Here is a 25,071-nt window from a genome sequence, read left to right as displayed (position 1 = left end):
GAAGTAATAGAATTATTTGATGTGAACGTGTACTAATTCTATTTAAATTAGGATGACAGGATTGTTTGAAGATTCTATCTAATAAATGTAGACACAAATAAAAAAATGTACTGGAGCAGGCAGATCTGAGGTTATTTCATGTGTAATTGAAGAAAGCAGAGGCAGTTGGTTGAGAATGTGGCTAGGAGGTGGGGAAGGATCAGAGTTCATATAGTCATGTTTATAATCTCCAATCACATTAGGGGTCAAGACAGTGATGATTAACCCCTTCTCTGTTAATACTTACATACTCACAGCACAAGTTATAAATTATATAAGGAACATGACCTGGTCAAGAATTTATATAAATCAAACTTTATTTACAGGAGCCTCATTTGTCTTCTGTCATCTCTCTTGTAGTTTTTAAAAAGGCATTAATATATTTTAAATAAAAATTTATTTTGTTTTTAGTGTGCTATATATTTTTCTCCACTCCCCTTCCTTCCTCCCCACTCCCCTTCCACCCTCCCCACTCCCCTTCCACCCTCCCCAATATCCCCACGCTCCTAGTTTATTCGGGAGATGTTGTCCTTTTCTACTTCCCATGTAGATTAGATCCATGTATGTCTCTCTTAGGGTCCTTTTTGTTGTCTATGTTCTCTGTGATTGTGAATTTTAGGCTGGCTTATATTTGTCTTTCTGGGTCTGGGCTACTTCACTCAATGTTTTTTAGACTCATGTATTTGCCTGCAAATTTCAAGATGTTCTTATTTTTTTTTTCTGCTATTGTACTCCATTATGTAAACACATCACATTTTCCTTACCCATTCTTTGGTCAAGGGGCATTTAGGTTGTATCCAGGTTCTGGCTATGACAAATAATGCTGCTATGAACATAGCTGAGCACATGTCCTTGTGGTATGATTGAGCATCTTTTGGGTATTTACCCACAAGTGGTTTTTTTTTTTTTTTTTTGGTTTTTCGAGACAGGGTTTCTCTGTGGCTTTGGAGCCTGTCCTGGAACTAGCTCTGTAGACCAGGCTGGTCTTGAACTCACAGAGATCCGCCTGCCTCTGCCTCCCGAGTGCTGGGATTAAAGTCGTGTGCCACCATCGCCCGGCCCCACAAGTGTTCTTAAGGTAGGTTGTTTCCTCTTTTTCTGAGAAATTGCCATACTGATTATCCAAAACAGGCTGTACCAGTTTGCACTCCCACCAGCACTAGAGGAGTGTTCCTTTACCCCACATCCTCTACCGCATAAGTTGTCATCAGTGTTTTTGATCTTGGCCATTCTTGCAGGTGTAAGAATCTCAGAGTTGTTTTATTTGCATTTCTCTGATGGCTAAGGATGTTGAGCATTTCCTTAAGTGTTTGTCAGCCATTTTATATTCCTCTGTTGAGAGTTCTGTTTAGGTCTGTACCCCCCCCCCCCCCTTTTTTTTAAAATTAGATTATTCTTTCGATGATTTTTCGAGTTGTTTGTATTTTTCCTTTCCCTTTCTTCCCTCCAAAAGCCCTACCCTCACTCTCAAATAGATGATTTCCCTTGATTACTATAGTTACACATGCACACACACATTTAAAATTCCCACTTGCCTATGCTATTCTAGTTCTCTAACTTATTTTTTCTTTTCTTCCCTTGTTTATATGCAACATATATGTAAGCAACATATTTCATTAGAAGGTGACCTTTTAACTAGTTAACCACTGATAGTGTTGTTTTGAAGAATTATACTTGTACTTTGAGGAGCTATTCTTGCCTAAATAGTAAAGAGCCATCTGATATGAAGACTAAATCTTTTTCATTATTCATCAGTTTCAGCATGTAATCCTCAAGCCAAGTCATAAAAACAAAAATTGTTCTAGTAGACCTAACATATTGAAGTAAAGTTTAAAATTAAGTTGAATATTATAGAATAGATAAAATTGGCAGAACTATTCCTCTTTTCAGTATCTATTCAGTAGAATTCTTTAATAAGTCTTTATGGCAAATTAGTACACAGTGTTTTTAAGTTAGTTATTTTAATGTTTTCATTTCCTTTTTAAAGTGTGAAATAAATAGGTTTATAAACTTTGTTTATATGTTTAAAGAGCACTTTATATTTTAATAAACATAATGCTTAAGTTAAAGAACAGGAAAAACAATAACATCTAAAATAAATATAGGTATGTCCATCCTTTCGTAACTTTCCTTGATTAAAAAAAATAACAGAAAAAGTACAAAGTAATATGATTTTACATAAATTAAATTCCTTTTGGAGAAATAAGGCACACATACAGATAAATTAAATTTCAGCCTAAATGTCTCAGATAATCTCTTGAGGGTAGAGAGAATAAACTGTAGGTAACAAATACCGAATGATAGAGATCGAGGAAACAGGCTAATTCCAGGTATGAGTTGTCTGATTAAATGAAGAAAAGGAGGTGACTTAAGTATCATTTAAGCAATAGTCCACTACTGAGAAGCCAGCTCTTCCTCATCTGCTTTACCCTGTAAAGAGTATCTTCTTCAGATCCTTCTTGGTAAAGGAATGCCTCATTGCAACAGTTCTACATTCCAAGGAATTTGAGTTGGAGAATTCAATTTATTACATGTATAACATTAATTCTGTGAGAAAATATACTGTATGTAATTGTGGGTCAGTCTGGATGGTTTCAAATTTTACTAAAAGTTGAAAGTGATTTCTTAGAGGAAAGTAGCACTTTTTGGTCATCTCATGTATGTGACTTAGAAAGCGCACTGGACCGTAACCCTAGTTGTGCCTTTTGTCAGCACTGGAGGGAGAGCCCAAGGCTTGCCTCAGCCAAGTACTCTGACACCGAGCTCCACCTTGAGCCATGCAGTTTTTTACAGTGCTGCGGATGTGCCATACTGTGGGAAGCTAGCCTCACTCATTTTTCTGGCAGGTAGTTGACAGCTGGCTTCTTCAGTTCCATTTACCTTGTGACGTCTCATATTCAATGAGTAAAAATGGCTTCCTTTCATGTCACCTAAGAACAATGCCCAACATGACAAGGACGATACCAACCACAAATACCATTTCCACTCCACTCTGTAGGACAAAGCAAATCACTTGGCCATCCCAGAGTAAAGAGGATGGAATTACAAATCTCTGAAAAAAAGATTTTTAGACTTAATTTTATTTAACTAGGTGTAAGTGGGTATACAGGAGTGCAGGTACCTGTGAAAGTAAAGAGTGCCAGATACTTAAGACCTGGAGTTATAAATGCCTATGAGTCATCTGGCATGGATGCTGCAAAGCAAAGCCGGTTTTCTGGAAGAGCAGAAAGTACTCTTAATCGCTAAGCCATCTCCCTAACCTTACAGAAATAGAAATCTTTTTTATAAGAAGTGGTAGCTAAACGGATGTAGTTGTAAGAAGGGGAGGAATTTGTGCCCACTTTCATTAAGGAATTTTTTCAAAGGTCTGCTTTGGAACACATAGGCAACTCCATTTGAGAAATTAAACAGGAAAAATAGTATGGCTACTTTATAGTCATGCTGAGACTAAATAACATTAAGAGGATATGTATGTATATATATATATATATATATATATATATATATATATATATATATATATCAATGTCTGCCATGTAAGTCGTCATCAAGTGTGAATGAGAAGGGTAAGGATTCAACGAATTAGAATAATTAGTTGGGGAATCCATGAAGAGCTTTGTTTTGGGGAAGTGAAATGTCACAAGTACTATTTTTGCATGATTATTATGGTGCCTTTAAAAGGTCAGTTTGCAATAAGGAGAGACTAGAGAAACAGGTAATTATTAGAATCTACTAAATGTAATGTAATAAAGACTGAGTTGGAAGGAAAAAGACTTGAAACAAAGACATTTTGTACAATGAATGACTAGTCTTAACTGATTTGACATGATAGAGGAAGTTTTAGAAGGGAAGAAATAGAAAAAGTTTACTCCCAATTCAGACATGTGCTAATAATAGTACAGTAATACCAAGAATTAGGACATGGTAGAACATGAAGCAGACCTGATTCTCTTCATGCATCTGATTTACAACTGCACTGTGCTGTGAATGAAAGTGTTATAACTTCTTCAGAACACAAGTGTTCTATTTGTAACCTTGCGTAGTCCTTTGTTTCCCTATATTCTTTGTGTATGAAATAGTTCTTTCTCTATCACATTTGCCCAATATAATGCTACATTTTCTTCTCCAACTTCTTTATTTTTACTATTTTTTTGCCCAATATTTCTTGTTTTGGAGAAATTTGCAGGGCTAACATTATTCTATCTTCCCTTTCATAATAGAAGAGCACAGGTCTGATTACTATGAATGAGCCTTACAAAGTACAAACTTCCAGTAAGTTCAAGCTGGTACAGATAACTTCCATAAGTGCATATAAAACATCATTCAGGAAGGAGTTCTATTGGGAAGAGGCTTTTATGTCTATCAGTGGAATATTTAGACTTTATAGTGCTGTACTTGAGGAGCAGTATTGTACTTCCCTTACTTCTCTCTTCTAGTAAGAAACATTACTTGTTGTGTGCCACTCAATTCTTAGACACTGTAGATACCATAGTGAAGAAGATAGAAGGGTTCCCATCTTCATGGAGCTCATATTCAGTTGGGAAAAAGACAAAATGTAAATGTTAACCAAGTCTGTCTCTTGGAAAACAATAGAATGAAAATGAGAAATGAGAAGATAGGATTTTGGAGAAAGGAAAGAAAAAGATGAAGAGACGAAAGCTGACCTTGGTAGAGATATAACTTCCAGAACAGACTATTATAATACTCATAAAGCAAAACTGAGTGTTTAGAAATTAGAAATAAAATTATTGGACTTAATCTGCCTTTGTAAGGATTGGAATATAAGGCCAAGGGAATTTTCTAGAACACAAGCATATATTTCTGTTACCTGAGTAAAAAGTATATACTTAGTTTGAACAAGTCCATTAATTATTCAGTTGGCAACTAAGTGAATAGCCCACACCTAAACAGATTCTCATGAAATTTATGAATACACACACACGCACGCACGCACGCACACACACACACAAGATCTTAAAGCTTCTAAAGAGAAAGCAAAGTTACCAAAACAACATATGGCCTACAATGGACAAGACAGGCATTGCAATTGAAAATGAATACTTTAAGTGCTAGATGGCAGCAGCAGTTCTGAAAGAACAATACTCTGAATTTAGGAGCGAAACAAAATTATGATGATTATACTCTATAGGAAAGCACGAAAAAGCAAATGAGGGGCTCAGTCAGTTAGGTGCTTGCTGTATACAAACATAAAGACCCAAGCTTAGATCTGTAGCACCCATACAAAGAGCCAGGGGTGGTGGCACAAGCTGGCCAGTATCAGGTTAAATCGGATACAGTCTCAAAAACAAACAGTAAAGTGGAGAGAAATAGGGGAAGAAGATTTGATACCGACCTCTGGGCTCTCCACATGTACACATGGTGAATGCACCTACCCCACACAAATACACATAGACGTAAACACATACACCCGTGTATATCACACACAGTAGACACAGAAAACTAAAAGAACATGTTCATGAGAAAAATTGTAGCAAAGCACTTGATTAATCCTAAAGAAAGTAAGACATGGATCAGGGAAATATAAAACAAACATATATGAAATCAGCAAACCAATTGCTGAGCCTTTGAAAAAGTAAATCTGACAAACCCCTACTCAGACTCTTCAAAACAATCCAAGGTTGACTTGACCTTTATAAATACAACAATGCAACTTATCAGGGAAAAATGTAGTGATTTCGATAGGCTCAGAAAAAAAAAATAAGTTATTTTGGCAAACTGGGAATATATCCTGGTAAACAATACACCAAAAGCTCCTACAACCAAGATCATTTTTAAAATTTTACTTTTCTATGTGGAGGTGTGTGTGTGCATCTGTACATTTATGGGTGGAGATGAGAGGCTGATACTCATTGTCTTCTTCACCGCCTTTTTAATAGTTTTATATCACTTCTTTCCCTCCTTTTACTCTCCATGGAACTTCTCCGGTGCATGCCACTCTCAAGTTAATACCTCTTTTTCTTTTGATTGTATTTGTTCAAAAAAAACCCACACAGCTGTATGTGCACACACAAATATATAACCTGCTGAGTTCATTTTTGTTGTGTGCATGAGGTTTCAAGGCTGAGTACTCTGTGTTGGAAAACCAATAAAGTAGCTCCCTATGCTCTCTTGACCTGGATACAGTTATGGTTTTCTGTGATTGTCTCCATTTGCTCGTAAGAGAGCATTCTTTGACTTAATAGGTGGCCCTCATACAAAGGGAGGGTTTGTAGGGCACAGTTCTGGAATTAGGCTGTAAGTTTTCAGACTACAGTAGGTTGAGAGCTCCACTTTATCTTTTGAGGGGCTCCTGAAATTGGAGCTCATCAATTGGTTAGATTGATAAGCCACTGATCCTCCAGGATGCTTCTGTCTCCACTTCTAAGCACTGGAATTACAAATGCATGTTGTCACATCTGGAGTTTTCCATGGATGCTGGGAATAGTCAATCAGGTTCTCATCCTCACTTGGCAAGGACTTTCTTTACCTATTGAGCTATCTCTCCAGCCCCACACACATCATTTGAAATTTTTATAAATTAATGTCATTTCTGTTAAATGTTATCAGCATGGCTAGATTTCCAAGTAAGAAACAGTTTAGAATTAACTAAAAACATTCAAACTAGTATTACATATGGACAATATATCTCCTACTGGAGACAATATATAAATACATTGGCACAGTAATAAAGTTGAGCATAGTAGTTGAGACAATATAAACATACATTGGCGCAATAAGAAAGCCGGGCATGCTTAATAGATAACAGTTAATTTCATTTCAAAATAACTTCAATAGGGCTGGTGAGATTGCTCAGCAGTTAAGAGCACTTGTTCTTGAAGAGGACCTGAGTTCAATTCCCTGTACAGCCATGATGGTACAATGTCCCACAAAAGTCACGTTTGGAATATCCCTCACCCTCTTCTAGCCTATACAATAAAAACCTTTGAAAAAAATTAAATTTTTAATAATGGAAACAATAAAAAGGTTAACTAAAAAAAAATCTGACAAAAAATGTGTACACAGGTGCTGAAGGAGGCTAAAAGACGGTGTCAGATACTGCTCTGTATTTGAAAGCCTGAAGGGGCTGGTCACACCTCTCTAGATACATGGCCAGTGCATTAATTTTCTCATTCTATATCGCAGTGACTTACCAACCAGGACTTACTCTAGTGTCACACAGATACATACTGTATTGTAAGTGTGTGACCAGGTCTTAACGCAAGTAAAACCTATGCATTTTTCCTTGTAGACTTTACCTTCAAAAGAAGCATTTTTAAATGCAACACAGATGCCTTACATGGAATCACCTTTACGTTCGGACTTCTGGGAGCAGAGTTCCAAGTCTGAGCTGTTAAGAGAACATGTCACGAAACTAGATCCCTCTTTTCATCCTGTGCTGTCACTGCCATCAGGTAAGCTACCTAATGAAAATTTGAGTATTTTTTCATAATGAAATATAATCTTTTAAAATCTCTTATATTTAAAATATAATCTCTTAAAAATGTTTTGAGTTTTATTTTTGAAGAGGGGGAGTGTTGAGACTTACCTAACTATGTAGCCCTGGAACTTTGGATATTTTTGTTTAATTCTCATAATCCCATAAGAGCACATTCTGTTGTCCTTTTCGTCTTACACATGAACACATTGCACTTGGAGAGGTTATTCACCCATAGTCATTCAGCTAATGAACAATAGAGCAAGGAGCTGAGGTCATTTATCACCAGACTCACATTCTTATTACCTTTCAAAATGAACTAATGTGCTTCTCGCTTGATATAACTTGGAGGGTTGAGACAGCCTCATTCTAAATCATAACTCTGAGATCATATCAATATATACTTACCCTCCAGACTCCAAGACCTCCTAGTCTAGTAAGATTAGCTTCTTTACTTACAAGCTAAAGCTTTGTCAACAAACATCTCAGTAAATAGGTGCTCAAAGTAGAAATAAATCCCTCATGGTACTTGCATTCTAGCTTTAATTCCATATCTAAATGTAAGATATAAACAAATAAAATATTTTCTAAAAGTCCACAAGGTACTTGAGGGAGTACATAGGAAGAACAAGGTCCAGCTCTGCATATGTCGTGTTTCCCTCTCACAGTGGCAGAACAGATGGTATGCTTGTTAGAGCAGGAACAGCTCTTTGGAGAAACAAGCAACTGGAAAACAACTCTTGAAAAGTTTAAAAAGAGTTTTAAAGCATAGTATTTAATTTGTTTCCATTTCATTTTTCCATGTTTTTGTAGCAAATTCCATTTCTATTTACACATGGACTTGCCATTAAAGTATATCTTTGAGACAGCCAAGGAGATAAAAAACTTTAATCTCAGAACTAAGGAAGCAGATGCAGGCTAGCCTGATCCAGACTACCTCTTTTAGTCTATCCTAATATATATATATTATATATTATATAATATATATGAACACATATATATGTTCATGACTAATTTTGGCAAAACATTCAATAGGTCAAAAAAAATGCTAAAAATGTTTCTCAGGACGCATTTAGGTGTCTATTATCCATACTTTTAACATGACTTTTTCTTACATTCTTTAAAATGAGTGTGTGTGTTATATAGTTGTATACATGTCATAATGTGTGCATATAGATCAGAGATCAGTTCTCTGGTGTCAGTTCTGTTATGCTTGATGGGAATGCCTTTATCTGCTAAGCTAGCTCATTGGCTCTGGTTATACATTTATGAATGAAAAGAATCCTTAGTAAATATCAAGTTTGGCCTAGTAGGTTGGCTCAATAACCAGGTAATAGGAACCTAGAAAGCTGACAACAGTCCCAATCCATAGGACCCACACTGCAGGTCAGGTAAACTTCCATGAGGCATCTCTGATTTCCATGCACTTACATGTAGCACTTGAACAAACCTGCCACCCTTGAACACAATAAATTAATGTAATCTTGTGTTAACATGGCTTAATTTTAAGTATAAAATATGTTAATATTTTTAATTTACTTTATCTGAAGGAAGACAGCTTTTCAGTGAATTTTAGTCTTTATACAACTAGTTTCACTTATGTTTGTTCATGTCAAAGAATGTGAAACTTGAAGTTCTCATATATTATGCATGTAGCGGTGTTTCCCTGTTTAACAACCATGTAAACATATCATTATTTTAAATGTTTTCATAAAGACCATTTTCATTATTTTAAGTGCATTCATAAAGATCTTTTGGGTTCATTTGTGTCTACTCATCATTTACAATGATTCTTCATTTTACATACTAAAGGGATGTTACAGCTACTCATCTGCTAGCTTCTTGTTTATTAAGTATACCAAATTACTAACTTTCTAAACACTGTTACCAACCTTGTTGGAAAACTATTTTGATAACCTCTACTTCTCAACGCTTACTGTATAAACTTTTCTTTTCCTAAGCTTATGTACTATTTATTAAAAGGAAATAAAATTAGTATTAGGATGTGAGTGGTGTTCCTTGAAAATAATGTTTTCCTTTGTTTTTCCAGACATTCCCCTTCATTTTCATTTTGAGAACTTACTTAAGAAGACCAATGTAAAAGGAGAGCTTGCTGAAAATCCATTTGTAGGTGACTGTATCATAGCGCCACCATCTGGTACGTCACATTTACAAATCCTGTGCAGTTGTATGTTTTTTTATGTTGCCCACATTTACTTTTTACATTCTAAGCAAATAAAATGTAACAAAATAATAAATGCAATTTCTTAATTTTTAACACATTTTCCCATAAGTCATACACAGACACACACACAGAGACACACACACACAAGCTTGTGCATTGCTTACTGTCTGAGGCAAGGCCTTTAGTCCTAGGACATGAGATGGGGAGGGAGGGGGTAGAAGGTGAGAGAGAATAGGAGGGAGATAGAGGGAAGAAAAGGGGAGAGGAAGAATGAATGGATGGATGAAAGAATGAACGAACATAGAAACAATCCTAGGATGCAATGTATGGTACCTATTGAATGAAAGTTATGACCTACTGATAAGTAGAAAGTAGTATTATTATATGGTAAATTAAGGATACCAATTTGTTTTATTAGTTCAGATAATTATTGCATGTAAGCTGGAGTTATAGTATACTTGGTAACCTTGAAATATCCCATAGCTCATCAAGAATACTTGAGGGGAAAACATAAAAGGAAAAATGTAGCTAAACCACATATAGAGAAAACCCCAAAACCATAGAAAGCATCAATTTTGTTTATATTTACAAAGAGTACAATCGTGAAATGATCAAGATCTGGGAACTATTATAATATATAGTATTGGTAGTTTTTCTGGATAAAAAAGTTTAAAGACTTATTTCACAACATAAATCACAATAAATTGTAGCTGACTCCTATAATTTTAAGTAAAAAATAAAGTGTATATAATAGAACCTCAAGGAAATTATAATATGGAATGGGGGAAAAAAGCACTTCTGATTGTCTACAATGCTGTAAATTTAGTATCAAAAGAAGGCAAACAAATTATTCTCAGGTAAAAATATCTACCTGCAAAACTCCATAGTAAAATAAATATATGTTAATTGGTTTTTATCAACATAAAGACCAGCTATTTTAGTGCTGAGGAGGAACTGTGTGTTGCTCAGTGTTCCAAGATCCTGAGTTAAGAGCTCTGGGAGGCAGAGGGAGAAAACTGATTTAAAAAAAAAAACCCACCAACTTTTATAAATTACAGTAGTATTTAGAATATATAAAGTAACAAAGTCTTTATTCAAGACATGGCACTGTCTCTAGAGTAAGCAAGGGTTTACCTTAAGAACACTTTTAATAATTTAGACTTTTAAGGGACAGCATGAAAGATGTTCCTGTATGGAGAGAATAAACTGCTCTGAACAGAAGACACTTTGTAACTTAAGATGTCTGTTTTTGTATTTTGTTGTATACAGAGAATTTTAATTAGAATCAGGAAAGGATGTTGTTGTTTGTTTTTTTGAGACAAGGTTTCTTGTTTGTCCTGGCTGTCTTGAGCAAACTCGTTAGACCAGGCTGGTCTTGAACTCTCACAGATCTGCCTCTCAAGTACTGCAACAAAAGGCGTGCACCACTACACTTGACAGGAAAGTATTTTTAGAGTTACATTTATTAAGAATTCTTTTTTATAATCCTAGCACTGAGGAAGCTGATGGCAGGGTTGCCAGAATTAGGGAAGCCTGGGATACAATAGGTATCCCAGCCAAAGTGGGACACAATGAGACAGCTCTGCTGTTCTCAACTCAGGGTCCTCATAGCTCAGCTTCTGAAATCCTGGGATTCTTGTCATATGCCACCATGCCTAGCTAAAATATTCTATTTGGACAAAATTATTCTTAAGTTTATCTCAGAGAAAATATTCAAAGATAGCAAATTCGATTTTTAAAAGATCTCAAAAGGAGATGTTCATATATTAAAATGCTTTATAGTTATAAAGTATGATGGTACTGAACAAAAGCCAACTCAAAGCAACTAAATAAATATAAAACAAAAGGCTCAAGGACTTCCTGTGTATTACTACAGTGTTGAAAGGAGGCTTTAGTCAATAGTTACCAGTGACAAGAAGCTGGAGAAAAGGCTCAGCAGTTAGAAGCTCACGTTCTTACAGAGGGCTTGGTTTTAGCTCTCAGCACCCACATTGTTGCTCAGAACCATTGTAACTCCACTTCAGAGGAATCTTATGCCCTCTTCTGATTCCCACAGGTACCAGTATGCAGATGATACACATGCATTTATGCAGACAAAACACTCACACACAAATCTTTAAACCAATGACAAGAACAACAAATGCTTGATGTAGTCTTATACCAACACTATTGGAAGGTACAAAACAAAAGACAGGTATCGTTATTCTTGAATAAGCAAATCACAATGAAGAAGAGCTAGAGAGTAGTCTGGGTCAAAGGCTGTGTTTGAGTAATCACTTTTTATTTGTGCCCAGTAGAATTAAATAATGACTGATTATGATATCTTCTCTTGTAGCACATTAAAACAAATTTTAGATGAATTTTTGTATATATTTCAGATATATTAGAGAGGAATACGCTAATAGTGTATTAAGAAAACTAGAAAATCTAGATCTTCCTGGTGATAGTTATAATGAAAAGGAGAATATAACATTTATTGATGACTTGTGTATTAGACATTTTGTGAATGTTTAAGTATTTTGCTTATTAATAAGAACAAACATTTTAAATAATTTCTATTGCTACAATAAAAACAGTAGTCTGATTTCACATGACACCAAGGGTTTATACAGGTTATTTAGGAGGCACTGAGACTCACATAGAAAACTTTAGGACTAAATTTCTACTTTTGTAACTACTGAGAATATTTACTGAAGTGCAAACTCTGTGTAATGGCCCAATTATTTTCAAAAATATAGTCTAATATTAGTTATAAAAATCTTATTCAGAAATGACTCAGCATTTTGTAATAATGTAAGATTAGTAACAAATATGACAATTATGTTATTGGCTAATTATATACTAGAATATGCAATTTTTAAAAATTAATCTTAAAGTTTCATCTGGCGATGAAAACAATACTGCAATGTAATGGAAGGGTGTTTTACAATTAGTTATGTAAAAAAGTTGTTATATAAATCAATTTCAACATAAGGAGTTGGTTGGAATTCTGATGAAGAAATTAGTTATAAACATAAACACTTGGAGCCCACTCCCAACCTGAGACTGGGTTTCTGTGTAGTATAGGTTGTTTAGAAGCTTGCTCTGTAGACCAGGCTTGCCTGGAACTCAGATATCTGTCTGTCTCTGCCTCCCAAGTGCTGGGATTAAAGACCTGCGTCACCACCACCAGACTTAAAAAAAAAAAAAAAAAAAGACTAAGCTTAACACACTTTGTAGAAAATCAAACATGAACATTGTTGTATATTAAATATTTTGTCATTTTTAATAAAGCATTGTAATCACTTAACTATACCTATACTTTATCAGTTTTTTAGAGATTCATGCTGACATGATACATATAAAAAGTCTAGGTTTATTTTAAAAAATTGCAGCATTTTAAAGGTTAGCAAGAGTGTGATGAAACAAGATTAGTCACTAGTTGATTATGCTAAAGATGGCTGCACATTCATGCGAGGTTATTATTATAGTCTCTTTGTCTTAAAATGTTTCATAGTAAAAGTTACAAAACATCTAGGGCAAGAAGTAATAATCTCTGTTTAAGAAGACAGAAGCAGTAATGTAGGCTATGTTCAGGTCCTTTTATATGACATAATTCTACTCAATGATATTTATCCTGAGAATAAATTCTTTTTAAAAACCCAGAAATGCAGTATTCTAAAGACTGTTACAGTGGTTTCTCATGATGGTGGTGACAGCAGCTGAGTCTAGCAGCTATAGAATACCCAAATAGTAGTCAGAGAAATGTTAGGCAACATCTGATGATGAGTAGTAAATTAGGAGATAAAAATAACTACACATTTATATTCTAACTTAAATTGTGACTTCATATTTGAGGTATGTATGGGTTATCAAATGTACATGTTTCAGGGAAAGGGAATATGCAAAAGTGAACATATGATTTATTATGGAAGGGGATTACCTTTCTTCTAATGGTCTACTGTTTTCTGACGTAAAAGGTAGCAGTATAAATGTTAGGAAATGAATTAATATTGAATTATCAATAATATAGTGTGATATGTCATATGCTGTCACATAAAATAAAAAACTGTAAAGGTATGAAGTAGAATATATTTGAGTTTTATATTGCCAAGCTACTAGGCAAACCAATGCAATATTCTTTTGTATACCAGTTTCTTTTCCCCTAATTTATTCCCTACCATTCTCAACTTAAATAAGCATTAGGATTCTTTTATGTCTTAAATAAAAGTAGGTTCCACATTGAGAAAGTACTTGGTGCAAAGCAGACTTTTAAGTGCTGAAAAATTAAAGGTAAAGCACAGGAAATTAAATACATTTTTAGATATTTTGTAAATAGATAATAAAAAGAAAATACAAATTTAATTTCCTTTGTTATTGATTTTATACACACACATTTGAAGCAAAGAAGAAAGTTAACAATAACCATTATGGGTGCTGCAAAGAAACATGGTAACAGTCTAGACTAACTCTTCCTAAGACAAGGCAAAAAGAGAGATTAAGGGGGATGAGAAATAGCGAATAATTCCAGAAAGGTAAAGATGCTAAGTGCCATTTTGGAATCTACATAAGGATGAAAGTTCCAAATGAGTGTTCTTCAAACACAACATGCAAGTACATTACTTGAAGACTATTGTTAGAAGGCAGATTCAGATTCAAGAATTTCAGTATGGGGCCCAAAACACTCAATTTCAACTGTATTGCAGCCAATTTAGATACTGTCACAGTTGCGTAATATGTTAATATATGCAGTGTTGACTTGTATTATGTAAGACTTTAAATAATGGAAATAAACACGTATTGTGGAGGCATAAGATAGTGTGCTTCCAAGTACTACAAATAGCCTGGTATTTCTGCAGAATGAATGTGGGAGGTAAGCTACAGCACTTTATCCTGTCCTATCAGGCTTTATACTTACAAACTCATGTTGACACAGAGAAGTAGGGTTAAAGTCAAACAGTAAAGTTGTATAAATACATGATTAGTCTAATCAATAGGAAATGCCAGACAAAGCAACTGAAAGGTCAGTCTTTACTAAAGTAATATAGGGTAAAAATAAGGGAGCAGAGCTCTTGGAGATAGGACTTTAAGAGAGGATCTAAAGAATGCATCACATGATTAAGAGTCCATAAAGATTATAGGGACAACTAGTGAATAAGTCTATAAACTAGCTAGTAATGCTTCTCCTGATTGTTCACAACTATGTGGGTATATAAAAGATCTTGCTTTTGAGAAATATTGTATTTTTGACCATGTCAGAAAGATGAATTTATACAGAAGAGTATCTGAATATTTGAATAAAGGGCATATGGCAATTCTTTGTATTGTTTCAATTGTTGTGTGAATTTGAGTATGTCAAAGTTGTTGTATTTAATTTTTTTTAGCGTGAAGACCTGCAAGAAGAAAAGTATAACCTATAAACTTCCAAAACTCAGGGCTCAGGCTACTTCATCCAGTATGATTTTATAGGCTTTTTTTTTTTAATCTCTGTCTACATTAAGTCCAACACAATAATCTATTTACAATGAAAGTCATTTTTAGTTCCCTTCAATCATCATAGCCAATGAAAGATTACAAATTGTTACCAGTATTTTAAGGTATTTTGAGGAATTAATGGAAGACCCTTAAACTCCAACAACAGAGACTGGATCCTGCTTGCTGATTTTCACTGTTATTATTTTGCACCTTTATACAGGCTCTTCTGTCCTCTTTCCCCTCACTCTGACCTGTAAGGCAATGAAGATAATTAAAGGGTGATGTAGATGGTACTTGCTTAATACCAAACTGACAGTAAAGGTGTACAATTGAAATTGATGTAAATTTCCAACCCTTTAGTTATTCTGTGCGGGTGTGTGAAGATTACGCTTGCCATCTCCTGTTTAACATCTTTCTCTCCATTTGTTGGATGGAAGGACGTTTTAGATGTCTTTAGAATTCTGTTGTTTTCCCTAGTCATGTTTTCTTTCATCCAGTTTCACTAATCCTCATTCCTTCACAATGATCTTTTAAATTCTTTTCTCTGCAACTTTTAGGATATACATATCTCTGTGTACTGTTGTGACACAGCAGATTTGTAAAAAATTTGCTGTTCTATATTTAAGTGAATTCTTTGAAATCTTAAGAGTTAATGTAAACAATTCAGGAAAAACTCAGGGTTATTTCTTCAAACGCTCTTTTCCATTTACTCTGTTTGCTTATCATTCTATTTTCTTTTCTTCATTCTATTCATTCAAATGTGGAATCTCTTCTAGTCCAAATTTTGATTTCTTCTAGCTGATGCTATTTTGTTACATGACTCAACTCATTATCATTATTAAATCTGAAAAAGTATATTTTACATTTCTGAGATTGCTCTGCAGAGGCTTCTAGGCTTGTTTCTCTTCATTGTTTTACAGACCTATTATTTATACTCAGAACACTCCAGAAACTCTTTAAGATAGTTCTTTCACTTCTTGATTGTTGGTTCATTTATGGTTTCGGTACTGAGATCTTAGGTTTCTGGACTCACATTTGAAACTGTTATTTCATGCTAGCGTTGTTCTACCACTATTATTTACAGTAATCATTTTTTAAAAAGCAGAGATTTGGACTCAAAATTATTTTCAGATTGGATTTGGGACAACAGAGAACATTTCAAAGTGGGGCTTGAGGTCCTTGCCTTAAGCCCATTTCTCTATGGAAAGCTAGATTCTGTTACCCGAGTGATAACCTCTCTAAGTAGTCAAGCTGAAAGAATACTGGTTTCCACTGTCTACCAGATGCTCCACATCATTTCTCCGTTGTCATTTTTATTCTCTTTCAGGTCAAGAAAAACATGTATTTATTACATTTTTGTGGTAGCCATTTTCCTTTGTACTTCTGCTTTGGATTTCTTCAGCTAAATTCCATAGGATGTTTTACAGAGATGCTTCATAAATCCTGATTTAAATTCTTGTTTTTGATGATAAATGTATGCATCTATGCATAAACCTATGTATAAAAAAATCTGGCTTGTCATTTTTAGAGCTACCTTGTAACTGGATTTGTGATAACTGTTAGGCTATGCCTTTTTTTGTCCTTGGTGTGTTTTGATATTTGAGTCTACATATTTTTTTTTTAATTCTCTTCCATATTTCCAAGCCTTTATGCACTGGTTCCCCCAAAGAAGCTAAGATACTGACTAAACCAATACTTGAACTATAAGGTTCAGATACACAGCATTCATGATGTTAAAGCTAACATTTATGACACATTTTCCATGGCAGATACCTATTTCAGGAGTTAATTTATTGAATCTTCATAACCCTAAGAGTGCTGCTATTATAAATATGTTGAAGAAACTAAGGCAGAGATAATGACTTAAAATTATTTTAGATTCATGTCTTAAAATTTCAGTAACAGTGGTATCACTGCCATAGTTGGACAAAATGAGGTTCTTGCTTTCAGAGTCCATGTGTCATGACATGTTGGCACTTAGCTGGTGTGGACTATTTTTAGATTTAAGATAACAACCCCAGGGTTTCAACTGTCATCTCAACTCGTGCTCACTGATTCTGAAGACATTGAGTACATAGCCCTTCTTTTTATCCACTTGTAAATAAGTAGAACATAAATGGAAATTAGGCATTTCCTGAGAATATTTTTTGAGAAATCCTATTTTTTCATTTATTTTTAGTTTAGGAACCATTCATCTTAGTAATTGAATTTTTATTTCATTTCATGTAATTTTGAACTATACCTTAAAATTTTAAACATTATAGGTAGAAACAACTTAGTTGTTCACTGTCTCTGTTAAAGGACAAAACTTCACGCTTCTTTTTGTTTGTTTTAGTACAAGGGACTTCTCTGACTCAGTGGAGAAATGGATATTCCCCTATGTGTAAGCCTCAGATAAGGTCACAGTCATCCGCACAACTATTGCAGGGAAGAAAAAAGAGACACTTGAGTGAAACAGCATTAGGTAGGTTAAAATGAAGATGTGACCATTAGTGTTAAATATTGAAAATAAAAGTTACATTTTTCAAAGAACCCTTGTCTTGTGGAAATTTATAATCCAAAACAGTCACTAACTACCTAAAACACCTTACCTACCAAAAACTACTTAAATCTACCTAAAAAATGAGTATACTCATGTACTTAATGAAGAGTTTGATAGCTGGTATCGGTGCACTTTATGTCAGCTACTTCTTTCTGTGTTCCAATTACTTGCCTTCTGTCAGCTCTTCTCTGCACAGGATTTAGTCTCCATGGACTCAGAGTAGGTCAGGATAAGGTTACCTGATAGAAACTTGTGAGTAATACTAAATGTCTTGGATTTTGAGTCAGCTGAGGAACTTCAATACCCCTTTTCAATTCTCCAGTCTCCCACTTGTATATATCAGATCAACAAAAGGAACAAAAGGTAGTATTTGAAAACAGTTGTTCTGATTGTATCCAGCCTGAGTTGTTGTGGGGACTTGGGAGATGACACTTATATAGTTGGTGTTGATGATAAAGAAGAAAGCCAGCAAGGTATATATTTTGAAGAGAAAGTAATCTCTGCACATCTGGTAATTGTGTGTCCTAACACACATCATATTCATGAGTCAAATCTTTCCCAGATGTTATATTTCAGTAACAAGGACATACTCAATAATTTAGAAACTAATCACATTCAAAATGTACTGATTATTATAATTTTATATAATGGATCTACATTTATCTCTAGTGTCTTTAGAAATTTCACTTTAAATAACAGATCTATAATCATTATAATCTGATCAAACACAGTGGCAGAAAATGAACAAGCTCTCAAATGCATCTAGAGATTTTGTTTAAGTGTCTCTTAAGAACAGACAAGCAAAGATCACCTTTTAAGGAACTTTCATATATACATGCCAAAATATTGGGAAAATTGTAATCTCTTAATATAGACTATGAAATACTGATTAATTATCTAAATAGTAATGAGTGATAGATTCAAATTTAATGGATATAAGAAGATGTTAAAAATCAATAAAATGATATATTACAAATAAATAAGTAGATAATTGTGAAAATTTAATAAATTAGGTATCTCCCTAATAAGACACTGCCCTGATAAATGAATTCTTCAGGGATAAAAGAAACCTAGAGAACAATTACCATTTCAATATGCGAATTTTGACTTGAAGCAACTAACAGTTAATAAAGAATTTTTTACAGCTGAAGAAATGTAAATATAGTTGGTCTTACTACATTTTACATTATGAAGAAAATATTTTTAAATAATTCATACTAAATTCAAATATACATTAAATGAGTGAACATGAGTGAGCAGAAACACAAATATACTTACAAAGAATAAAAATCAGAACTTGATGAAACATGTAATACTAATGAAAGCATATAGCAAATGAATATTGTGAGTAAATGAGTTTCATTCATGAAACAGCTATAGGATATTATATCAAATGAATATCAGAAAACAAGAACCTTTAGAATTTATGAAAATTAAATAAAAATAAATGAAATTCAATAAAAATAAAAACTGAAGACAGTTAACTTGAGGAAATCTCATGGAAGGTAAGGAGGCAAAGATAAGAAAAAAGGGCAAGAAATCTAAGATGAGTTTTGACAATGCAGCCTGAGTGGGACATTTTAAAAACAAGACCAGGGAAAAGACAATGGGGAAGGGTACTCAAGGAACAATACACAATGACCTAGGCAGAGAACACTGAGGTCCTACAAATAATTGCTAGGAAGAATATAAGCAAGACTCTTGTTTTATAATTTCCTTTTGTTTTCTGATTTTGTCTTTTAAAGCTAGCAAACAAATACAAACAAAACAACCATCTCTCACTTATTTGGAAAATAATTCTAGTACATGTGGTCATTTTTAACATGTGACATTCTGAAGGGTTCTTTCCATAGCAGGAGAAAGAACTAGATTTGAAGAATTTACTTTCCAACGTACAGAACCAGGATCCCATTGCGATTTTACTACAGCCTCTAATACCAATGTTACATCAAGAACCCAGAATTCATCCTCACAAGTAGGTTGTTTTTAAATCTTGTAAATTCTAAACTAGTTTTATAGATTTTTAAGAAGTAAAACAAGCTGATAAAAAACGTTGTCTATGCCAGACCTATTCACTAAACTGTTTTATAACTATTTACTTAGGAAATAGTAAATTTGGTTAAACAAACCATTTTTACTTGTAGGCAAGCAGCTCATTCTTTGATTATGTTAAAATCTTATGACCATCTCTACTGTTTCATCCAAAGCCAAACAGTTTTGGCTAATGAATATATGGGATTTGTATTGTTCTTTAATCAATTTATTTATGTATTTATGTATTTAATTATTGGTGCCCAGGAGTAGAGAGGTCATGGGAATGAAGGTTTAGCTGGGCAATCTGACGCTTGGGTCAGAAGCGCATACATGAAGATCTGTAGCAGCCATTTTCACTCAGAGACTTCTCAAATTTCATAGCCTTTCAAATAATTATGTGTGTTTCTTATACTCAAAATATGCTTTACATCTGTTTTGAAGATAAGCACTTTTTAAATTTAATTGGTTTTCTTAGCATTTTATAATCAAATCATTGACAACAATGCATTTACCAAAATTATGTCACAGATAAACTATGTATTATTTTTATATAACTAATGAAGGAATATCACCACAGATAACAAACATTACTGTAAGTTAGCTAATAATTCTGTGTTACAGAATACTGCTCGACGGAGGTTAAGAAGTGAGAGCTCTTACGATATAGATAACATTGTGATTCCCATGTCATTAGTAGCACCAGCTAAGTTAGAGAAACTCCAGTATAAAGAAATACTTACTCCACGGTATGTATACTTACATCAGTTTTCTTTCTTCTTTCTTTAATAAACTTAAATTCAGAGTCAAGTTTTAACTAAAAGGAAAATGTTCCCCCTTCCCTATTTGCATACAAGGGAAAAGGTAAAAGGAAATCTTACATTAAACTGAATGGCTTTAGCATTCAAAATACATTTTTACTTATTTATATTTAAATATCTATTATATATGTTTATTAGCATGGTTATTTCAGCAGTGTAAACACTATAGCACACAGCTCTTGCTTTTATGATAGAGGTAGATTTGGTTGCAGAGAATCCAAAGGAGAAAGCAACAATATTTGCATGTGTACTCACACTGGTAAGACAGTAGTGCTTGTAAACAAAGTGAGCTTCTGAATTATCTCTAATTCAGCAGTAAAAAAATCAAATAGAAAATGAAAGGGAATATCTAGGAATTTAATCCCTAACAGTAAACATGATTATTTACATAGACTCAAGTGTGCAAGGCCTAGCCAGACAGGTTTGGAATAGTTGATATAAGAAGGCTGAGCTAGAAAAGAATGAGACTAAGCCACTCCTCAAATCCACGCACAGATCTGCATCCACTGACAATGAAGACAGCCATGTTTTATAGCAACAATGAAAGCAATCTCTCTTAGATGTGAAAATGACACAGGAAATAGAAAAAGTTGGAGATGAACACATGGCTAGGTAACGGTTATATTAGTTCCCATCCATCTCCATTTTAATTCTGTAAATTCACTTACTACTTCACAGTTCATCTGAGGAAACTAGTCTGGCACTCTCCTAGTAGGCATTACAGGATTGGCATTTTCTACAATAAGTATTGTTGTGGTTAATAGTGTTCCATAGCAACAATGTTTTCAGCTCACAGTGAAGAATTCTGTGAGCCAGCTGTTAAGCTACTAATTCAAAAGGAGGCACGATACACATTTCCATACCAAAGAAAACCGGAAAGCACTGAGTCAGGTCAGATTTCTCCTCTAGTTTATCAGCTTACCAGTAAGTTAATTCAAAGACAGCACATAATTAGAAACTGCAACTATGTACAAGAGATTATTCACTAGAAGGCATAGTATTATAAAAGCTTTTTTTTTCTATTTACAATGTCAAACTATGAAAACACAACCATGTGAATTATGGAATCTTGAGGAAATAAAGCCCTAATGTATTTAGCTGTGTTTAGAAAATAAAATGCGGCATTTGGATAAAAGCTGTTTGAAATTCTTTTGTATTTTGAACAGCTGGAGGATGGTTGTTCTTCAGCCTCTTGAACATAACTTAAGCAAAGAAGAGGTAAGCTGCCAGTGTTTAATGTGATAATTGTACCTTTCATATTCTAAAGCCCAAATCATCTAATATGTAAATATCTAAAAGGAAATATAAAGTTATATGACTTTTTATTTATAAAAATAACTCTAAAAGGATATTATTTTTAGAAAATTATTCCTTTGCAAATTTGACTGCAAAACTGATAATATGAGGCATAGTGTATCTCCCAAATCAAATCAAACAAAAGGTAGTGTGGAATATATGTAGTATTAATACCAAGACACAAGGACAGTCCTACCAATAAGTAAACAGTAATGCTTTGTAGTAAAATATTCACAACAAAGGGGATAAAACAGTAAAAATAAGTATTGTCACAGCATTTCAAATCAGGCTGTGAGTTATATAAAAAGCTCTGTCCCTCTCCCCCGCAACTATTGGATACCGAAATTATTGGTAAAAGATTCTAAACCTGTATAGATGAGAGCATTAAGTCTACTGGTGGGAATCAAAACACTGTATGAAACTCGAAACTCTCAAAGAATTAGTGAAAAGAACAATTAGAGGGAAAAATACTATAAAACAGCTAATTCCAAGGTGATAGTCTTTAGATGAAAATTAGAATTATGTAGCGGGCACACACACAGTTTCTGTCAATTTACAGTGCTTCTATATCCATTGGTCTTGTTTCTGTTGTTAATTCACTTTGCTTTTCTGTTGCACTCTTGCTAAAGCCAGAATGATAATTGCCAGGAAAACAAAATTCCCTAGAGGTATCCAGTTAATGAAGTCAGTTAACTAAACTCTGATTTACCTCAATCAGTTTTACACTTTTGGACACTGACATATTTTTAGAACACTGAATAAAGTTTAAGACTATTTTTTGTAGATTGGGTAAGATAGTACATACCTGTCATCTCTGCCCTCCAGAGGCTAAGGTAAAAGAGTGTATATTCAAGCTCACCTTAGTACAGCAAGAGCCTGTCCCCCCAAAATAACAAAACCATTCCATAAGCTGTAGCAAATGGAGAGCATTGGGGACCCATTTATAATCTAGGCACATATTAAAATATGGGCCAAGAGTAGGATGTTTTATAAGGCTTTGTGCTCATAAAATGACTCTTTGAACCGCCCCCCTTTTTTTTTGTTTCAAAAATCTTACCAGATAGAAGATCTTTCTGATGAAGTCTTCTCCCTAAGACACAAAAAATATGAAGAGAGAGAGCAAGCTAGGTGGTCACTCTGGGAGCAAAGCAAGTGGCATAGAAGAAATAACAGGCAAGTATTTCAAGTTTAAAACATTAAAGCAATATATGAGGAATGAACAGAAACTAGTCATAAAATCCAAGAAAGACCACTGACAAGGAAATCACAGGATGCAGTATCAGCTGTTGTGTAAAGTGGCACCTATATACAAACTTACATTCAAAATATACCTGGGAAATTATATACGTTAAAATGAGTTTCTAGTACTTTATTTTTTCATGTGCTGCTAGTCACGGTATCATACTTACCTAGCAGTTATTAGGAGCATGTCATTTCACATAGGTGTGGTGGCACATGCCAATAATGAGGAGGCAGCGGCAGGGGATTCTCCAGTTTAAGAGCAGTACAGACTACCCAGTGACGACCTCTTCTCCAAAATCTAAAAGCAGGTTATTTCAATGTACTTTAAACAGTGAACCCAGCATTGCTACTGGAGTTTAGGTAATCCATTTTAGCAAACCCTCAAGAATAATACTTAACGCAAATTCTTTGAGAAATTTTATTTTAGTATAAAAGGCAAGTAGTTCATGGAACTTTAAAAAATATAAACATTGGATATGGGCACATGCTCAGAGTTTCCTGAGGCAGGATGATCATTAGAACATGTACTGTAGAGCCAAATTCATACTCAAAAGTCAGATACAAGCCCATAAGAAAACTTCGGGAGAGAATAATTATGATATAGTTAATAATTATCTATTTGAAAATACCTGTAGTATTTTTGCAGTTACATTTCCTCATTTTTAATACAGCCACAACTAAAAAAGCAAGTTCATGTAAAATCTAGCTGTCTTCTCTCTTAAGGAATATCTGTCAATTAGTTAAATAATATTAAAGTCCTTTCTCTGCTTAGCTGTTCAGATATACTCTAAATCTTTGTTGAAAGAGTTCTCTTAATGGAAATGAAACTTGAGGATTCCAGTTCTTTTCTACATCCTAGATACAACTTTCCAGAAATACAGAGGAAAAATGTGAACTAAAGCTTTCACGTATATTAAAATAATTATAGAAACACCCAATAATTCAAAGGATATAAAGGTCAACTACATGGTCCTTTCTGTCTTGTAAAAAAAATTAACTGTAACTATTATTGATAACTCATTGAGGATGAAGTACTATATTTAAACTTTGGATAACAACCTTTTGTAAAAACACTGGGAAGAGCATCACATGACCTTGAGCTGAGAAAAAGACAGTACTGACTTAGTGATACCCTGTATTCCTTTATTTCCTTGCTAGAGCTTACAGTAAAAACTTGGAAGGGCAGGACTTGGTTCTGAAGGAAAACCCCAGTGACCTTAGCAGTGTTCAGCAGTGTGCTGCCGAGAGCCCCCTTGAGCTCCCAGCAGAGAACCCCAGTCTGTGCGCTCAGGACTCACTTTCTTTAAATGATAGTCAAGAGATCAAGGTAAGCCTAGGTTATATGATTATATTGTGTTTTAATTACCTTTTAACTTCATCTCACTTATGTGTAGGAATTTATTGTACATTGTTTTATTGCATATCAAACTCAGTGAGACATTCAGTCTAGCATGTCCATGAAGGTACATAGTGGAGTACCCTAGTTCCATTACATTAGCAATTTTTTTGTATTTTTAATTTTTGGGGCATAGCATATCAGTAACAACTGCCACCTGTCGATATACTTACCTGTTAGAGAATGGGGATTCCACTGCACTTTCCTTACAGAACAAAGCTGAACACTGGAGACAGGCACATGGTGCACAGTAAGCACAGCTCTGTTTCTTTGTTTCTCGCAAAGGGTTTCACTTGATCCACACAAATCCAGCTCCTACTTTACAAGAGTATATCCCAGAACTACACAAAGCTCACACATCTATCCCCATAAAGTTTTGAAAAATAACTAGATCAAGAATGGACAGATTAATATGCAAGTTGCAGAAACAGCTAGTGTGTATCTGTGATAACAATGAGACAGAAATGGAGTACAGCAAAGGGAAGACACCCTGAAAGGGTTCTGTGGCAGTACTTGCTTTTCCTAGTAAAGAAATAATTCCTTAAAGTCAAGAAATTCTCAGTATATTCCACTTTGACACATGAAGAGGAAACAAAAACCTGAACTTAGATGCTCAAAGAATAATTATAA

General features: G+C 34.3%; 1 protein-coding gene across 9 annotated transcripts in view; it reads left to right on the top strand.

Annotated features, from left to right (window-relative positions):
• The window catches only part of Kansl1l (KAT8 regulatory NSL complex subunit 1 like), an 86,864-nt gene that overhangs the window by 59,963 nt on the left and 1,830 nt on the right, over positions 1-25,071 (top strand). For 2 of the 9 annotated variants that reach the window (XM_041631732.1, XM_041631730.1), the window contains exons 7-14: positions 7,289-7,451; positions 9,525-9,632; positions 17,449-17,577; positions 19,512-19,630; positions 20,311-20,435; positions 21,674-21,725; positions 22,864-22,976; positions 24,204-24,372. In XM_041631732.1, the coding sequence (XP_041487666.1) occupies positions 7,289-7,451; positions 9,525-9,632; positions 17,449-17,577; positions 19,512-19,630; positions 20,311-20,435; positions 21,674-21,725; positions 22,864-22,976; positions 24,204-24,372 (978 nt within the window). Of the gene's footprint in view, positions 1-7,288; positions 7,452-9,524; positions 9,633-17,448; positions 17,578-19,508; positions 19,631-20,310; positions 20,436-21,673; positions 21,726-22,863; positions 22,977-24,203; positions 24,373-25,071 lie in introns of all 9 variants that reach the window. The other 7 variants (XM_041631731.1, XM_041631729.1, XM_041631737.1 and 4 more) reach the window with 4 other exon arrangements.

Source organism: Microtus oregoni, unplaced genomic scaffold (assembly GCF_018167655.1).
Source record: "Microtus oregoni isolate MIOR12 unplaced genomic scaffold, Mior012 000038F_ref0000394, whole genome shotgun sequence".
Lineage (NCBI taxonomy): Eukaryota > Metazoa > Chordata > Mammalia > Rodentia > Cricetidae > Microtus > Microtus oregoni.
Note: the sequence above shows the minus strand (reverse complement) of the source record. Positions and strands in the feature narration are given on the sequence as shown.